The sequence below is a fragment of the Trichosurus vulpecula genome, chromosome 5 (assembly GCF_011100635.1).
Source record: "Trichosurus vulpecula isolate mTriVul1 chromosome 5, mTriVul1.pri, whole genome shotgun sequence".
Taxonomy (NCBI): domain Eukaryota; kingdom Metazoa; phylum Chordata; class Mammalia; order Diprotodontia; family Phalangeridae; genus Trichosurus; species Trichosurus vulpecula.
The window spans coordinates 199,333,112-199,353,128 of NC_050577.1; the positions used below are offsets into that span (position 1 = coordinate 199,333,112).

At 38.1% G+C, this 20,017-nt stretch overlaps 1 protein-coding gene across 1 annotated transcript in view; it reads right to left on the reverse strand.

The window, feature by feature from the left end:
- LOC118851158 (probable polypeptide N-acetylgalactosaminyltransferase 8) overlaps positions 1-19,667 on the reverse strand; it is a 35,649-nt gene extending 15,982 nt beyond the window's left edge. Inside the window, exons 1-5 of the mRNA XM_036760680.1 lie at positions 19,393-19,667; positions 14,144-14,310; positions 7,597-7,780; positions 4,561-4,758; positions 3,552-3,666 (exon numbers count right to left, since the gene is read on the reverse strand). Coding sequence (XP_036616575.1) covers positions 3,552-3,666; positions 4,561-4,758; positions 7,597-7,780; positions 14,144-14,310; positions 19,393-19,667 — 939 coding nt within the window. The remainder of the gene's footprint in view (positions 1-3,551; positions 3,667-4,560; positions 4,759-7,596; positions 7,781-14,143; positions 14,311-19,392) is intronic.
- Between the last annotated feature and the right edge of the window lie 350 nt (positions 19,668-20,017).

The following is a 20,017-nucleotide window of genomic DNA, read 5'->3' on the forward strand; positions in this document are numbered from 1 at the left end:
CTGTGGTTTTTTTGGTGTTAATTGTAAGGCCAAAATTAGCACAAGCAGCAAAGAATCGCTCCATACTTTGTTGCAGCTCAGCTTCAGCAGCTGCATTGAGTGCATACTTTTACATAGACTGGACCCCAAACCTAAAACTGCCTGTTCAGATCTGCTTTTTTGAATTTCTAGCAAAATTCAAAATTCAGCTCAAAGACTACATTGTATTTGAAGCCTTTTCTGATCACCTTAGCTCCTTAGCGTCTTTCTCCAAAAACCATCTTTATTTTATTACTATTGTAATACATTGTATGTATGTCCTTATTTAATGGAAGAAGCCATGGAAGAAAAATCAGTATAAAGAAAGCTTGGCAAGAGACCAAACTCAGCCACATTATTCGAGGGGTATTTAAGAATAAGACTAGTAAGAGGCAACAAATAGGCAAAAGAAAGATATATAATGATTTTTGTACCAAACTTTTTACCATTAAGCTAAGTGTGGCAAACCACTCCAATATCTCTGCCAACAAAACCTCAAATGGGGTCACAAAGAACTGGACATGACTGACAAATGACGGAACATCAACAAAAGCCAATGCCTTTAGATTCTAATGTCAGATCGCTAGATATGCTTATAAGACAATAGGAAAATAACAATGAAAAGAATAAGAATAGGAAAAAAGTAATTGAACTAGATCAAGTGTACACAGCAGAGTTCAATCCTGGAACCAATGTAATTCTGAGGATGTTGAAAGATTGGTTTGCGGGACATCTAAAGAAGATAAGATACAGATGATGTGGAAAAAAATCTATGACCTTTTACTGCCAAAAATAAGCAACTGTTATTAAATTATTTTTTTGAAAATTACTTTTGAGATATATTAATTTTTTGGAAATTATTATTGAATTCTAGCGGTCTTGTTTTGAGGTAACCCTTCAAAAACAGAGCAGTCTTGATTGATGTAGATGTCTTTTTAATAAGTAATAAAGATTTTTTCCCTTAAAGTATTTATTTAAGCTCAGCTAACAAATAAAGGTCTGTACTGTAAATAACTTTTTGCTTCATAATAATAGTGCTAAGTTTTGAGAAAATCATTTCTTGCATCTAGACATGTAAAACTTAAAAGAATTACCAATGGGCTTTGTGACCATTTTTAAGAATACACCCTCTCAGTCATTATCAGCAACTGGAATCCAGTTTGCAGTCATAAATTAACATATTTTGTACTTTTTAAAAACACATCTTATCAGTTTTTATTTTCTAATTATTTTACTTTTTAATGTTAAAAGTGGTGAAGTCTATATCAAATCCACGAAATTAATTTTAGCTTTGTATCTATGTGGGACATAAAATGGCAGATATTGATCATCTGGTTTATTATACTCTGAAGGCTACTAAAAAGTGAATAAAACTATTCAGAAAGACAGATGCTCTCTACTTTATGAAATACAATTTAGTGTATTTAGCATCTTCTGAATTTCATCTATACTCTCCTGATTTTTTTACATTGTCTTTATAAATGGCAAGCAAAAACATGGTTTTGTTTTGCTAAAAAGAAAAAAAGACAACTAAGACAATGTCGTTAACTACTGACTCATATGCCTACCTTCCCTTATACTTAAAATTTGTATAAGAATTGAATAATCTGTACACACCTTGAGGGTATCCTTAATAAGAATATTAGAAGTAAAGAGGTAGGCTTTCTTAGGCAACATTCCATATTCACAATCACAAAACTAATTGAAAGATAGAGAAGACATAAGATCCTGCTGTGTTCCTTGTTAACTACAAATAATTTCTGATTTGGTAGAGCAAAATGCCAATTTAATGCATCTCCTTCAATCAAGTGTTTCCCATGTATGTGTCAAAATTATTAAAGATTCCTTGAAATATGTAATATTGATAACTTGTCTTGGATCCTGTGATCATTTCTTCCCCCTTTCCTAGCCTAAAGAAAATCACCAATTCACAAAATTGAGACTAGTCTTCCTCGTGCAATTGTAATAATGATAACATTTGCAGTTCACTTCAAAAGAAATTTCTTGTTTTATTTTCATATGCCCTTGTTAGGGAGGAAGATCAAGTATGACTCTCCCATTTCATAGATCAGGAAAGAGTAAGTTACTCAACTGTATGCTCATAAATTTGACAATCTTAGTGAAATGGGTGAATATTTACAAAAATATAAATTGCCCAGATTAACAGAAGAGGAAATAAAATATTTAGATAACCCCATCTCAGAAAAAAGAATTGTCCACTGTGGCAGAAATACTTCTTTCCCAATACTTTTATTATGAATTGAGAGGCATATCCAACAAAGGACTGTGGCATATTTGTAAATTAAAATGTTAAGTGTGTGGACTCTAATCTGGGGAGGACAAAAGACTGCCAAAAGACTATTTTCCATCTGACACCAAATGGGCTAATGTGGGCTCCAAATATGACAAGACCTTGTTCTTCAAGAGACTACAGGGAGGCTAAAGATAGTTTCATTGAAAATATAGGACAGAATATTTGACCTGAAAGGAACCTTAGAAATCACCTAGTTCAAGCCCTTTATTTTATATATAAAGGGTTGTCTTGACATTTCACAAACCAAAATCATAACAAAGCCAGTGTTTTTCCTGTCCAGTGCTCTTTTTTCTGTGGCATATTAAAAGCAACAGTTTAGATGTAAATTGGAATGCGGAACCAGTGTGGATTAGCAAGAACCAAAATCCCAAGGGTTATAATTTAGAAAAGATACCTATGAACTTATAAATGGAATTAACAAAAGAAACATACTAGAGTAATTCTCAATGACTTAAAACTGGGGAACACCTGAGCAATTGAAATACCGCGTTTTATCCAAACTGTATGCACCCCAAGTTTGTGCTTCATAAAAATCACTTCACTGTGTGCTCTTGAAATGACTGTATGCTAGATGGCCATGCACAAGGTAGAAGAAGAGAAACCACCCTTTGGTGGGGAAATGTCATTGTGGTATAGCTAGTTAGTGTAGGAGTCGAGTACTAAAAATCTGATCCCTTGACTCCCAACCTTGGGAATTTTCCATACTATGTTAGACATCAATAAAATGTGTTTACAACTAGAATAATAAGACACAGATCAATCTTTATATATAATTAAAATGTAACCAATCTTTTTTTGTCTTCCTGGGTCCTCTTTACTTCAACTTTTTTTTCTCTCTAAATAGGCTTCAGCATCATCAAGTGTCATTACTTGGGGTCTTCCAGGTTTAATTGGTGGCAAATCTCAGGTCTTTTTTGGAAAATTCTCAGTGTGTCTTATGGAGTCTATACTTTTCTTGGTGGGAGAGAGGTAGAGGAACAAAATGGCAACCACTTGTTGAGTTTCACTTCAGTCATTCCCTCACACCCAGTGCTTATATTCTATGAAAACCCCACCCAAGGAGTTCTGTCTCCTACTCCTTCCCAAAGCTCTTCTCAGCCATTTTGAGCATTTACCTTTCTTAGCCTTAAGCAAAAGAGATCCAACAGTGCACAATTATTCCAAAACTGTCCCACCTGTTTCTGCTCATGACTTGGACAGGAAAAGATCAGAAATTTACCCTCAGACCTAGTTCCACATTTTCTCCTCCATAGACTTGCATTCCTTTATCAAGGGACCCAATCTCTTTCAAGAACTGTCTGTCTGCAGCAAAGATGCCCATGATGGAAGGACTCCTGTAGAAACACACAGCAGAAAGTGGGAAATGCTGGAGCATGGATATGGGGATGCAGGGAGTAGAGATGGGGTCTGGATGTACAGGGGGGAGAAGAGAAGGAGAAAAAAGAGAAAGAAAAGGAGGAGGAGGAGTAAAAGAAGGAGGAAGAGAAGGAAAAGAAGGAGGAAGAGAAGGAAAAGAAGGAGGAAGAGAAGGAAAAGGAGGAGGAAAAAAAGGAGAAGGAGAAAGAGGAGGAAAAGGAGAAGAAAGAGGAAGAGGATGAGAAAAAAAGATAGATCCAAAAATGCTGTGCTGGCATTTTTTTATCTATGCTTCAAAAGTCATTATGGAGGCATAATGGACTCAGAATGCAGAATGGAACATGTTTTTAATTTGTTTTTGTTTTTGATATGGCTAATATAGGAACTTTTGTCCCTGCTTATTTGTTTCAGGGGTTTGTTTTGCTTTTTTTTCCATTGGGGGAGAGCATTATACAAGGGACAGGATACAAATGCTTGTTAATTGATAAAAAGCAAAATAGCAGGGGAACAGGAATGGATGAGGGCAAGAGCGAAGGACCATTTGTCTTAAAGATGTCCTCTCAGTTTAAGGTCTTCACCAAGACCTTTAAAGATGAATATATCAATTTAGGGTGAGTTTTCCCCAGAGACGGGGAGATGAACTCTAATTGGCCTCTGATGGCTCTTTGTATCCTGTGATATTTTTGCTTTTTATACAAATTGCCAAAATTTGTACTGTGTCCCATATTGTGTAAACTCAGCAACTTTTATCTGATGCAGAAGAAAGTCCCATCCGATTCTTATGACTTAGAAATAGTCTTATTTGTTTCCAAGTTTCAATAAATCAACGTCTCTGGGACTATAAGTGATAGTTGCAAGTTCTCCAGACTTACTTCACTGGTGCAGTATCATCCTTCAATTTAAACCAGCTTTTTGGTACAGGATCATAGAGGCACCAGAGGGCCCAGTCAAATCCAATAGAGGCTAAGGGATAATGCTCCACTTCCAAGGTGTCAAAATGAATTTTGCCAAACATGGGAGACACAATCACAGTGCGGTCTTCCTGGATCCTTGCTAAGATGGGCTCTGCCCTAGAAAGATGGCATAAGAATTCCAGACTATGATAAAGCAATGCCAGTGAGATCCAGGGTAATCTGTATCAAATATTCCCCTTTACCCCCAACTTTCCTACTTTTTCCCACCTAGGATGAGATGACTAGGGCATTAGCCCAATGCACCAAAATTTAGAGGGTGCAAACAGAGCTCACACTACTTCAGCAGCATAGAAACAAATCAGCTAAGCACTTTCTTAGCAAGACTAACTAGTTAAAATAAGAAGCTGCCAGATAACATAACTCCTCCCTCCAGCAACTACACCCCAAGAGAATTTCTCCCCAGCTTGGCCTCTGTTTCCCTCAAACACAGTGGTGTCTTCTCCAGCAATAAATTCATGATACGTTACTGTCTTTCCATATCAACAAACTATATTTCTCAGGGTCTCTCACCCAGCTAAGCTTATCAATTTTCTTCGAGGTTAAGCTCAGAGTACCAAAATTGCTAGTTACAGTTCTACTGGATGGCGAAACACAACAGTTGAAACTTTAAGGTGACTCTGGAACCCCCAGAGTGACTAGGGTAGAATGATGGATTCATATCAAAACCACTTCATAGTTGGAAATCTCTCTACCCCAACATTAAGCATCCTTCAAAAATCAGATTCTGTTGCAGGGGATCAGAAAGCCAGATTGATTTAAGGATAACCCAGAGTTATGAGTCATTCTTGGGTGAAAGGCTCTAGTTTAATTCAGTCCTAGGAATATAAGAATGTTAATTAATAATGTTAAGACCATCTCCATTTGATAGCCTGGGGTAACATGCTTTCCATGACCATGTCATCAGAAACTGGACCAGTAACAAACAATGCATCTAGCCAGGAGCAGAGGGAGACTTACTGAAGACAAGAGCAATACCCCCTTGCATTTGAAAAGAAGACCATCTGGAAACTCTAAAAGGGACTTCCTGTAATCCTTAGTTATGCATTTATCCTTTGGCCACACATATATTCTCTACACTATGCCTCAGTATCATTATGCATTAGACTTGTGACCACTCTTTGCATTTGGAGCAACTTGGTGGGACAGTGAATAGAGCATTAGGGTTAGAAGACCTCAGTTCAAATGGAGCCTCATACTTTTATTAGCTGTGTGACCCTAGGCAAGTCACTTAACTTCTATCTTCTTCAGTTTCCCCATCTGTAAAATGGGAGTAATTATAGTACCTACCTTTGCTTGGTAAATAGCATTTCTAAAATTTACTTCACTATGACTGATAATCAATTAGGAGCACACCAGTGTAGGTTCATTAGCATTAGAACCCCCAACAATCTTCAGAGTTACTTGATTATGATATCCTGAAGTGAGAAGTAGTCATCGCTCTCAGGAAACCCAGCCCATCAATTTGAGTCAAAGTTGGGGAAGTAGCAATATATATATATATATATGTGTGTGTGTGTGTGTGTGTGTGTGTGTGTGTGTGTGTGTGTGTGTATACAATATAAATTGCAGATATTAACAGATTGGGGGGGGTGATCAGGAAAGGTTTCGTGTGGAAGGTAGCCCTTAAGCTGGGTCTTTTAGAAAGCTACAGATTCTAAGAAAGAGAGGTGAGGATGGAGTATGTTCTAAGAAGGGGGTACAACCACAGCATGGAAACGAGAGAGGAGTGGTGTGGATAAAGAACAGTAAGAAGACCAGTTTGGTTGGATCATAGAATGTGTGAATGTATAATAAGACTAGAAAGGTCAGATGGAGGAGTGTATGAAAAGAAAAATAATAAAGAAACAGGACTCCTCCTGAGTTTAGTTAGATCCTAGAGGTGATTGAATCATGGGATTTTACTGAGTAGACCTGTAATTTAGGAAAATCATTTCAGAAGCTAACGAGGACAGATTTTGAGTGGGGAAAACCTTGAAGCAAGGAGAATAATTTTAAAAAATTGCAATAGTCCAGGGGAGAAAGGATAGGGCCTGAACTAGGGTGGTAGAAAGAAAATCAGATACCTATTCTGTGAGGTAGCTGCCTTTGTCACTCTCATTTTACAGAGAAAGAAACTGATGCTAATGGAAGTTAAGTGAGTTGCCCATGGTCACATGGCTAGTAAGTGTACAAAGTGGGATTTGAATTCAAGACTTCTAGACTCCAAGTTCAGTGATCCAAGTTCACTGGGCCACCTAGCTGCCTTTAGTAAATCTCAAGTTTTGTGGCATGAGTTTTGTCTTTTTCCCCTCTATTACAGTCTGAAGTGTTAGAATATTCTAGGTAGTCAGTCTATAAATATTTATTCAGTGCCTACTCTGTACTAGGCACTGTGCTAAGTTCTAGTGATACAAAGAAAGACAAAAGCCAGTCCTGCTCTCGAGGAGTTCACAGATTAATGTGGGGAGATAACATAAAGCCAGCTATGTATAACTTGGATATACACAGCTCAAATTGGTCAGAAGAGGCTAGATTTGAATCCTAGGTGACAGGGAGTCACCAAAGTTTATTGAATAATGTTGATGGGGGGGAATCACATGATCACTTTAGGTAAATTAATTTAACAGCTGAGTGGAAGATGGACTGGAGTGTGGAGGAACTTGAAGCAAGATAACCAACCAGAAGGCTATTGCAATAGTCTAGGAGTGACGTGGTGAGGGCCTGTGGTGGTAGAATCAAAGGAAAGAAGGGGGTCTATACTAGAGGTATTAGGAAGGCCTTTGCATTACAGTATACTACTCCCAGAGATAAGAGGGTATTCTTCCTTTGGGGCTTCCCCTCATCTAAGATTTGGTGCTGCCTTTGCCCATCTCTACCCTATCCCTGTGGGGACCCATGAAAAAAATGCATTGTTTTCTTATTCCCCTTCCCCAGAGCCAGTCCATGATGTCTTACCAACCAACATTCACTTCAACATGAGCATCTAAGACAATGACCACATCCGCTTTAGCAGCTTTGCAGCCGGAGATACGGGCCTGAGTGAGCCCCTTCCTCTTGGTGTGACGGATCAGCTTCAGCAGCTTGGGATACCTGAGGTTGTAAAGCTGGATCTGTTTACCCAAATTTTCCTTTAGTTCATCTAGAAACAAAGCACAATATTTATTTATATGGTATTCAATATGGTACAACAGCTAGGTGGTGCAGTGGATAGAGTGCTGGGCCTGGAGTCAGAAAGACTCATCTTCCTGAATTCAACTCTGGTCTCAGACACTTACTAGCTGTGTGACTCTGGACAAGTCACTTAACCCTGTTTGCTTCAGTTCCTCATCTGTAAAATGAACTGGAGAAGGACAGAGCAAACCCCTCCAGCATCTTTGCCAAGAAAACCCCAGATGGGGTCATGAAGAGTTGGACACCACTGAGAAATGACTGAAAAACAACAATTAATATGTATTTTGTAAGTATGGGTAGAGATATCCTTAATTGAATGTTCAATACATTCCCAGGATATTAAGTCAGAAAGTGAATCTCCCCTGCTGCAGTTCCTACCCCCACTTCCACCTTAACAAAGGGGCACCATTGTCCTCCAGGATAGATACGGCTAGATTCTTCCAAAGATATGTATATACATATAACCCACACCTCCTTCTATTTGGTCCCTTTGTGCTTAAGTATATCTAAAAGGATTTGGACTCAAGTGTGCATTGTTTGCTGGTTTCTATGTCAGAAGTAGGACAGATCCACACATGGTAGTCAGTGAATTCAGCCTAAGGGATAGCTATTGAAACAACACCATTGTAAGAGGAGTTGATCAGGAGAGACTCATCAATCTGATGAGCCCCCCAATCAATTCTATGAGATTATACAGGATCCACCTTTGTTTATAACACCTGAAGGGCACCTGTCATGGAAGAGAGGGAATCTCTTATTCCTTATGCCAACCTGTATAATGGATAGAAATAAGTTGTCAAAGGAAATATATCAAGGGTTGAAAGTGAAATATTTATGTAAGAATGAGAATTCCAGAGGGCACAGTGGAAGGGACTTCTCTTAGATGAGACTGGATTTGGAAAAGGCAAGGGCTGGGTTATAGAAATGGCCTTTAAGCCAGGGAGCCTTGGGTTCAAGTCCTACCTATGACATATAATAACTGTGAAGTCAATACATAGAGATGGGGTGTCCTGTTCCTGGAACAGAAAAGAGGCCAATGTCACTGGATTAAAGAGTACACAGGGTGGCGTAAAGTAAAAGAAGACTGGTAAGGTGAGAGTGGAGTGTGGTTATGAAAGGCTTTGAATGACAAACAGAGGATTTTATATTTGATCTTGGAGGATATAGGGAACCAATGGAATTTATCAAGGGGTGTGTGTGACATGGTCAGATCTGCACTTTAGGAAGGTCAATTTGACAGCTGAGAGGAGGATGCACTGGAGTGCGGACAACCAGGCAGAGAGACCAACCATAAAGTGATAGCCTGGGTGTGAGGTGATAAGGCACTGAGCCTGGGTGGTGGCAGTGTCAGAGAAGAGAAAGGAGCATATATGAGAGATGTTACAAAGGTAGAATCGACTGGATGGCGGTGGTGAGAAAGAGTGAGGAGTTGAGGGTGACACCTAGATTTCAAGCCTGTGTAACTGAGAGGGTTGTGGTGTCCTTGACAACAATAAGGAAGTTTGGAAGGGGTGGGGGGCTTGGGAGGAAAGATAATGAATTCCGTTTCAAGCATATTAAGTTTAAGATATCTACAGGACATCTCAAGTTTGAGATGTCAAATAGGCAGCTGGAGATTTAAAACTGGAGGTCAGAAGAGAAGTTAGGGCTGAATAAAGAGATGTTGAGAATCGTCAGCACAGAGGTTTTTCAACCACAGCAGCACTTGAAGACCATTTACTATTTTACAATGGGATTGCAACATGCATTGGTCGAGGTAATACCTATGCCAATTACAGATTCTCAAAGTTTTGGGAAATAACGTTTGGTATGACAGCACAAATAATTTGTATTCTTTTGTCCAAATATGTTAAGTCTCAGGGAGAGCCCAGTGTAGAGATGAGACACTAACGCAAACACTATGCACTATACAATCACTGGAGTAGGGTCCAGGCCACCAAGTCAAGGGAATTCAATCTGAGAGAGAGCCTAGGCTGCGGAAACATGACCATCATACCGTTGTTCCTTCTCTTTGTTGTTCTACCTTCTCAGCATTCTGGCCTCCATTTGCTAATTCTGTATATTCGGCACCAACCCACTGCTATGGTTAACATAGTCTTCCAATTTGTGAATCTTCTTTTCTCCTGATCTCTGTTATCCTTAATTACCAATTTGGGCACAAAACTCTCTGCTTTGATAGACGCTTCATCTCTTTCTAGCTCAGCCCTTGAATTTCCCAAATCCACTTTCACCGAAGCAAATTCCCCTCTACTAAATTCTTCCAGTGTGTTCTCTGGAATTCTCATACTTAGATAAATAGTTTACTTTCAACCTTGATTAACTCCCTTTACACTTGTTTCACATTCCCCAAATGAAATTAATTCTTGCCATACAATGACCAGTCTTGATTACAGAGGACTAAGATGAATTACAGATAGGAAATGAAGAACACACCATGAAAGGTCAGTATGTACATTTGTGTTGCTTAACTGTACTTCTTTATTATGAGAGTTCTAGGTATGAATGTTGTGAAGTAACTGAATTATTTAAAAAATCATTAATATAACATTTTCACAAACTAATGAAAATCTACTTTTACCCTGATAACACTCAGTCTTGGAGAATCTCCTCAACTGTGGCTATTTCTTCTCCCACATTCCACTGCTCCCATGGCTGAGAATAGGAATCAGCACACCTCTAATGCCCCATTTACACATCCACTTTATTGTTCTGCCACCTTCTCTTAACCTTGTACCTTAGAGCTACTATTCCATCTTCTATTCTCCTTTGCTTCCATAGATCAGTCTGTTCTCATGGTCTTATTTTACTCATCACCTACTCACTCCTTAACCCTTTGCTATCTGGTTCTCATTCCCACCACTCTGCTGAATCCAATAATCTATAATCGCCAAATCCAAAGGTCCCGACTCATTTCTCATTCACTTTAATCTCTCTGCAACATATGACACTACTGATAGTAGTCACTTAATGCCCTCTCCTCTCTTTGCTTTGATAACACTGCACACTCATGATTATTTTCCCACCTCTCTGACCAGACTTTCACTGTCTCTTTCTCTGGCCCCTCTTCTCCACGTAAGAATCACTCAACTTTCTGATCTTAGCCTTCTTCCTTTTCATCTCTATGGGTTCTCCCTTGATGATATTATTCATTAGTATAGCTTCAACTAGTATCTCTATAGATGATTCCCAAATCTGTAGCTTTACTATCCTTGACCTTTCCCCTCAATTTCAGGCTCACTTCTCAAAAAAATTTACCAGGCATCACCTCTATTTTTTGTTGCCATGTCAACCTTCAACATGCATATTACATTCTCAAAAAAACTTCTATTTTTTCTGGCCTTGTTTTTCTCTGTCTAAGAACCTTTTATCCTCTAGCCATGTCCATTGACCCTACCTGGTATCCTCTTACTTGAACTTACCCATTTCTGAATTTACTATACATGGAAGTTTTGAGGCTGGAAACTTCTTGTTTTTAACTACCTGGTTCCTCTCTGACTGTGACTTCAGTGATAGAAAACCAATCAGACACATCTTAGAAGTATAAGTACCCTGAGATACTATAACCTTGGAACTATTTTGGTCTATCATGACCCCTAATAAAATTGTCACTACTTTACATATTAATTCATAGATTTAAAGGAATTCTAATCAAATAACAATAGGCTACTTCATGTAGTTGGATTTACACAAAAACCAAAATAACAAACTAATCAATGATTTAAATATTTTCCAAAATCATTTTGAAAGCAGAAGAATATAGTGGAATAAAGTTAATAAAGTCCCCTAAGTTGTACAAAGGAGAAATTTTTATCAAGAAAACAACTGTGGGAAATTGTAAAGACAAAATTAGTTTATTTTCAAAAGCAAGCCCATGAACCTTGCTAAAGGACGTGCATGATATAGTATTTGTGTTGAAGATTATTGGCCACTGACAAAGAATTGGAAATTGAGGAGATGTATAACAATCAGGGAATGGTTGAACAAGTTGTGGTTTATGATTGTAATTGAATACTATTACGCTATAAGAAATGATGAGCAGGACAGTTTCAGAAAAACCTGGAAAGACATGAACTGATGCAAAGTGAAGTGAGCAGAACCAGGGAACATTGTACATAGTAACAGCAATATTGTATGTGATCAACTGTGAATGACTTGGCTGCTCTCAGCAATATAATGATCCAAGAAAATTCCAAAGGATGCATGATACAAACTGTTATCCATGTCCAGAGAAAGAACTGATGGAATCTGAATGCAGATCAAGTATATTATTTTTCACTCTATTTTTGTGGGTTCTTTTTTGATCTGTGTCTTCTTTCACAATTTGACTAATATGGAAATATGTCTTGCATGATTACACATGTACAATCTATATCACTTTGCTTACTATCTCAAGGAAGGGAAAAAAGGGGAAGGAGAAAATTTAGCACTCAAAATTTTTAAAAATGAATGTTAAAATTGTTTTCACATGTAATTGGGAAAAATAAAATATTATTCTAATTTTTTAGAAAAGAAAAAAAGACTATTGGCCCCTGAGAAAGGAAGAGTAGCCTTCTCAGTAGTCTATAAAAGGATCAAGAGAAAGAGAAGGGGAAGGGCAATTCTTTTTCAATGTATTACTTAGGACTTTTCCAGCTGCTCCTTGGGATTCTAAAGGGAGGAGAAAAGATTTATCTACCCTTTCCACCCCCAGCAAACATGGAAACAAGAACATCTCCTTGCCCAGACGAGCTTGCAACAGGACATCAAGTCCTTGGCTTCCTCTTCTGTTTGTTTGGTTTTTTTTTTTTACTCTGAGTACACATCACTTAACAGTGATCCTGAGGAGTAGTTGTCCAAGAGTGACATCTGACTAACAGGAGATAATTCTGACAACTACGCTGCTTCTTTAGTAACATCTGACTAACAGGAGATAATTCTGACAACTACGCTGCTTCTTTCAGGGAAAACAAAACAAAACCCTATTAGGATCATGCAGAACTTGGAGGGACTAAAGAGCTATTCCTGGCTACCCAGAAGATCTGGATTTATAAATTGCTCAGATAGTATAGATCTCACATGGATGAATATCTGTCCAGCTGTCCCTAAAGTTATTTTATCTCCCAGGAGATTATAATACATATGGTGGGTTATTATTTTATCTTTTAAGTATTAAGGTATGCTTCGGAGTCTTTTGTATTGTAAGTATTGCATTTGTGCTGGAAGAAAGAAATAGCTATCCTCTCTCTGTTATTGACTTTGTACATTACTTTCTAGAAGGAAAACTTTTAATCCCTTTTAGGGGATACTTTAGACAAATGTCACACCTAAACTTTGTTTTAGAAATGTTTCCTTGTTGTGAGGAAAAATGAGAGAGAAAAAGAGAGTGACACATAGACAGAAAGACAGACAGAGACAGAGAGATGGGGGTTTGCAGGAGACAGCAACAGAGACAGAGAGAGGGAGACAGAGACACAGAGATTGCCTGATTTCCTTCTTTGGGGTAATGTTGCCCCTATGATGAATCTGGCCTCCACTTGAACCAGAGTCAGAGTCTCAAGGGGCCTTCCCCAAGAATCTATATGATATCTGAAGGGCTTGACTGGGACCTTAGGGCTTGGTTCCAATTAAACTCAATCCCAATTGTTTAATTCCCTTTTGTGTTTTAAGTTCATCTGAGTTTGTTCAATTCTTTTAAAACTAGCTTATTCATCTTATTTTGGGGGGATATAGACTTCCGTTTGAATTGCTCTAAAGAAATTTAGAGTACCTTGTCTTTTGCAAGGAGCACTGATCCCTAGTCACAGAGACTGATGGGTCAAGTAGAAGCTTATATCCTTTAGCAACAATTCATCATTCCCTATTCTCAACATTCTGATGGCCAATTATAAAACATCCTTAGGATATTAGGGGAACTGGCTGGAAATGTCAGATTGTACTGGCCTCCCCCACACATGCATCCTAGTGTTTAACATCTCTCCCTGCCAGAAAATCCTTATACCTGGCCTAAATCCTTACTTCTGTAGCTTATTTTGTCCCCAGTGGAGCTGGAGAACTGGGAAGATTATCCTCTGAGTCAGAATCTTTGAAAATTGTCACTGGGTTCCTGGGTAAAAATTCTTATGGACCTTAAAGCCTTTTTATTCGCCAGGCTGCATTTCCTTTGTCCCTTGACTCTTTCCTCATAAGTCATATACTTTAATCCCTTTCTCGTGTATGTGGCTCTTTTCCATACCCTCTCCAGTTTCTCTATGTAAATCAAACAGTTTAGATGAAAAAAAATTAGTAAATTCATCTGTAAGACTTGTATAATGTCCAAACCAGAAACAAAATCCCTTCCCAGTATTCACCTCACCATTTGAGCTAAAGTCATCTACCAGGATGAGTTCCTTCAGCAGATGGGCAGGGGTCCGGTGGATGATGCTGTTGATGGCCCGTTGTATAACTGACATGGCTTCATTCATAATTGTTAGAATGACACTAACAGTTGGAAGTTGGTAGGGATACGTCTTCTCGAGACACCTTTAGGAGAACAAACCATAAATAATGATGATCAGAGCATTATCATTGTATGGCTTAGATCATATCCCCCAAAGTCACTTATCCCATCCCTCAGTCTGGAATGTCTTAATTACCCCTGACAGATAACCATCCATCGTAGCCCTAGTTATTTAGAAGAACAAATTCTAGCACTTGTCTCAAAAACAGCCAAGGCAACCTTCAATGTGTCTAAACTCCTTGCTGGAGTTAATATCAGCATCCTTTGGTTTGGCCTTCAGTGGACATTTCGATCTGAATGTCATTCTATCTTCTCAAATTCATTGTATCTATCCCCAAATAAATTCTTTTTCTTCCACCTACACAGGAGCTACCCTTCTCAATGTCCTCATTTCAATCAGTGGCTCTAACATTCTCCAATTCCCACAAATGATAGGAAAATCTAGAATCACGTCTGACTTGTTCCTTTATTTCATATTCTATGGCCACTTAATTGGTTACATACACATATTTTTCAAAAACCTCTAGTTTTAAAAACTAGAGGAAAATAGAATAATAAATTTGAAATAAAGTCAGATCTGAATAAATTGAAAAACATCAGTTGGTCATGGTTAGGCCAAGCTAATATAATAAAAATGACAATTTTACCTAAATTAATTTACTTATTCAGTGCCATACCAATCAAACTACCAAAAAATTATTTTACAGAGCTGGATAAAATAATAATGAAATTCATCTAGAAGAACAAAAGGTCCAGAATAACAAGGGAGTTAATGAAAAGAAATGCTAGGGAAGGTAGCCTAGCCATACCAGATATTAAACTGTACTACAAAGCAGCAGTCATCAAAACTATTTGGTACTGGCTAAGAAATAGAGTGGTGGATCAGTGGAATAGGATAGGTACACAAGATATAGTAGTCAATGACTATAGCAATCTACTCTTTGATAAACCCAAAGAATCCAGCTTCTGGGTTAAGAATTCACTATTTCACAAAAACTGCTGTGAAAATTGGAAAATGGTATGGCAGAAACTGGGCATAGACCAATATCTTACACTGTATACCAAAATAAAGTCAAAATGGGTTCATGATTTAGGAATAAAGGCTGATACTATAAGCAATTTGGGAGAGCAAGGAATATTGTCAGATTTATGGGAAAGGGAAGAACAACAAGAGATAGAAAGCATTACAAAATACAAAATGGATAATTTTGATTATGTTAAATAGAAAAGTTTTTGTATAAACAAAGCCAATACAACAAAGATTAAGAGGGAAGCAGAAAATTGGGAGAAAATCTTTACAACCAGTGTCTTGATAAAGGCCTCATATCTAAAATATACAGGGAACCGAACCAAATTTATAAGAATACAAGTCATTCCCCAATTGAGAAATGACCAAAGGATATGAACAGGCAGTTTTCAGAGGAAGAAGTTAAAGATATCTATAGGCATATGAAAAAATGCTCTAAATCACTATTGCTTAGAGAAATGCAAATCAAAACAACTCTTAGGTACCATATTTTTGCTGTCAGATTGGCTAACATGACAAAACAGGAAAGTGATAAATGCTGGAGAGGATTGGGAAAATTGGAACACTGTTACATTGTTGGTGGAATTGTGAACAGATCCAGCCATTCTGGAGAGCAATTTGGAACTATGCTCAAAAGGCTATAAAAATGTGCATACCCTTTGTCCAGCAATACCACTGCTAAGGCTGTATCCCAAAGAGATCACACAAGTAGGAAAGGGAGCCATACATACAAAAATATTTATAGCAGCTCTTTTTGTGGTAGCAAAGAATTGGAAATCAAGGGGATGCCCATCAATTGGGGAATGGCTAAAGAAATTGTGGTATATGAATATAATGGAATACTATTGTGCTATAAGAAATGGGGAACATATGGACTTTATAATAACCTGGAAAGACCTACATGATATGATGCTGAGTGAGGGGAGAAGAACCAGGAGAACATTGTACACAACACACAGAAGTGATGGCTAACTTTGATAAACTTGACTCTTCTCAACAATACAAAGTTCAAAGACAGCTCCAAAGGACTCATGATGGAAAGAGCTATCTATATCCAAAGAAAGAACTATGGAATCTGAATGCAGACTGAGGCAAACTATTTGTTCTCTCTTTTTTTCTCTTCTTTTTTGGTTTTGCTTCTTCTTTCTCATGAGCTGAAGAACCCAGTGCTACAGTCTAAGTGTCTTTGTGGAATGGAGATAATGACGGAGTTGAGCCACAGTGAGAAGACAGCCAGGAAGTGATGTAGAGGTCTGGACCCCAAAGATGTACAAAATTCCAGAACTTCCCATGCTCAATAGTTGTTGATCATTTTTAAAAAAGCATTTTATTCAATATAGCAAAATGCTGCTTTAAAAGTTCTCTTCCAACAAGGTGTCTTCTATTTAAAATTATTCAAGATTCCTTGAGAGGTATAGCATATATATATATATATATATATATATATATAACTTCATTCAGCAAACCTCTAATTATAAATATCAGGCTAGTTTAGATCTCCCATTGGTGGAGGATACTATAATATTTGCATCAAATCCCAGAACGTTGATGATACCACTTGAAATATTTCAGCCTGACCATTCACACAGGTAAAGTGGCTGAAAAATGTTTATTATGCACATTATGGCATGTAATAGGATAGCCCACCTATAGAGCTATTCTAGATAGATAGATAGATAGACAGACAGACAGATATGTGCACATGCACACACACACACACACACACACACACACACATTCACACAAACCATTGGACCTTTCCATCTAACAGCTAAAATCTTTATGTGTTGTCTTCCACCATGAGGTCAGCTTTTGGGGAGCAGGAATTGTTTTGTATTATTTTTATTTGTTGTATCCTTTGTACTTAGCACAGTGTTTTGCAAATAATAAGGACTTAGTAAATGACTTTTCATTCATTACCCAGAGACAGTAAATGTGTCAGACAATGTGCTGAAAGAGATTACAGGGGACCCTTTGCCAGTACTGGGCACAGCTAACTCTGATTGGTAACTCTATTGCTCATATGCAATTCCAGGTCACAGTTTCCCAGAGGAGAGGAGCACCTGTGGTCAGTCGCTAGGGAGTAGGGGACCTGATCACAGTTCCAAGGAAGAGAAGAGAATTAGCACTTGCAGCTGCAGAGGAGCAGGGGCCCTTCCTGGGTAAAGACCAGAGCTCAGACCAGAACAGCAATGACCACACCTCTCCCCAAATCATACCACCTTAGAAGCACCAAGAACTTGTATAGCCCCAGAATTAGCTCTGTAAAAAGCCTGAAGCTTGAGACAGTGCCCAAGCCCAAACTGCACGAGACCCTGAAACAATCAAACATAGAAAACATAGTGTTCAATAAAACCAAGAACTCCAACTATCTGGAAAAGAACAAATGCTATTTGACCAAAACTGGTGAGAGCCTGGAAACCAGTCTGACAGAGAAATTAGCTTTCTCCAAAGCTCCAAATGGAAATGTCACCTAGATGTAAAAGGTCATATCACAAACAAGTTAGAGAAGGAGGGATAGAGATACCTTTCCAGGCCTGGAAAGAAGGGACATTCAACTTCCTAAGCAAATTTTATTCAGATTTAATTCATTTCTAAAACTGGGGTGAAGGCTTATCAGACAGGGGAAGAATTCTTCACCAAACAAGAAATAGAAAGGATCATAGGAGATAAAATAGATATTTTCTCAACTTTACAAAAATGAAAAAGAGTAATAAAATTTTTTTTAAAAAAAATGCATTTCAAGCATCTGATGCAATGATGTGTATGTGCTGACTTTCTTTTTCCTGGCTCCCACAGTTTTCCTGACCATCCATTAACCTTATTCTCCAGCACTCCAAACAGAGGATGTCATCAATGTTTAGGAAACAGTTGAACAAATTGTGGACTATAAGCACAATGGAATATAACTGTACCACAAAAAAGTGACTAATGATAGCCAATATCTATATAGCACTTATTTGCTTGCCAGGCACTGGGCTAAGCCTTTCATAATTATGATCTTGTTTGATCCCTCACAACAGCCCTGGGAGGTAGGTACTATTATTTTCCCCATTTTACAAATAAGGAAACTGATGCAAAGAGAGGTTAAGTGACTTGCTTAAATTTACACAGTTAGTAACTGCCTGAGGCCAAATTTGAACTCTGGTCTTCAGGACAACAGGTCCAGCACTCTAGCCATTGTACCACCAAGCTCCCCCTATGAAGAAAACTTAGAAATAAAAGAGGACAGGAAATCACGCCTAAGCACAAAGTATATTAGAACATTTTACAACTATGTAAAAATTTTTTTGAAAAAATAATGAGAAATCTGAAAAGATACAAAGACGAAGAAGAGAATACAAAAGGAAATAAAGTGTTTTGTTATTTCACTAAAGTTAATGACTACAACTTTTAAAACAAATTGTAAATTATGTATTTTAAAGTTTTATGCAGTTATTTCATTTACTATTTCTCTACTTTGACTGTAAGATCTTCTCCTATATTTTCCATAGTGTCTCGTAGAGCTGGGCACATAAAAGAATGCTCAGTAATTATTTATAGGGAAAAAATGTGGACAAGACAGAGGAATTCTGAGGAAAGAAAAGAACATTCTTTAAATATGGTCATATGTCAAAGGGGACCTGGAAAAAGCATTTGAGAAATTTGAGTAGACTGTTAGATAGATTATCAGGATACTGTGTTACTTCAGGCAATTCACTTAATGGTCTGTACTTCTGTTTCCTCGTGTGTAAAATAAAGGGGTTGGAATAGATAACATTTAAGGTCCATTCCAATTCTAATAATCCTATAAGTCTATGAATTCTCTATCCAGTGTCAACTTGCTCTGTATTTTCATGGCCATTCAATCCCTCCAAGGCTCACTTTGTTCATGTGTAAAATAAGGAGGAAAATGGTACTTCTCCGTCTAGATTTCATTATGCTGCTATAATGCCTTCCTTCCAGCCTTGACTTCCCTCAATTCATTCTTTATATAGTTTTCTACCTATCCATCCCCCCAACTCTACACTCTCAATACTGCATAACTTTAAATGGAAGCTCTTTCAAGATTAATAGAGTATTGTAAATCCAACTTCACCTGGGATTGCGACCATCTTTGAAAGAGCGATTGAGAGACAACTGGTCACTCAGGTAAACGTTGTAACCAAACTTCATGAAGAGGCTCTGAGCTTCAGTCTGTTGGGACTCTGACAGGCCTTCACCCCAGTTAAGGAAAAGCACTGAGTCTGGGTAGAGTTCACTCAGGACTTTGATTGGCGCCTTCTTTCCAGCCCTGGGTTCCAATGACTGGACATGATTCCCTCCATCTTGCAGCTTTACTGGTTGTCTCGTGATAGTTTCTGCTTGCTCCATTTCCTGTTGTGTTGTGGAGTGTCTTGTAAAATTATCTAAATGTAAGGAAATGCAAAGAGAATATTTCTGGCAAACTCCAAACATCTGTACACCTCTGTCTATCCATCCCAATTTCTCAAAGACTCTCTCACTTCTGGGATTCAGAAGTCTTGGTCTCAGAGAAATACAACAGGAGAATAGCCCCTCTAAGACAGGGCTGTCCAACCTTAGGTTATCTTAGGGTCTCATTAAAATAATATAATTATTCGAGAGCCGCGCCAAGAATAAAAAATACAGTACACTAATAGAAAGTGGGGGAACGCGCATCATCAGTACAACAGATGAAGGCACAAAACGACAAAGTGACAACA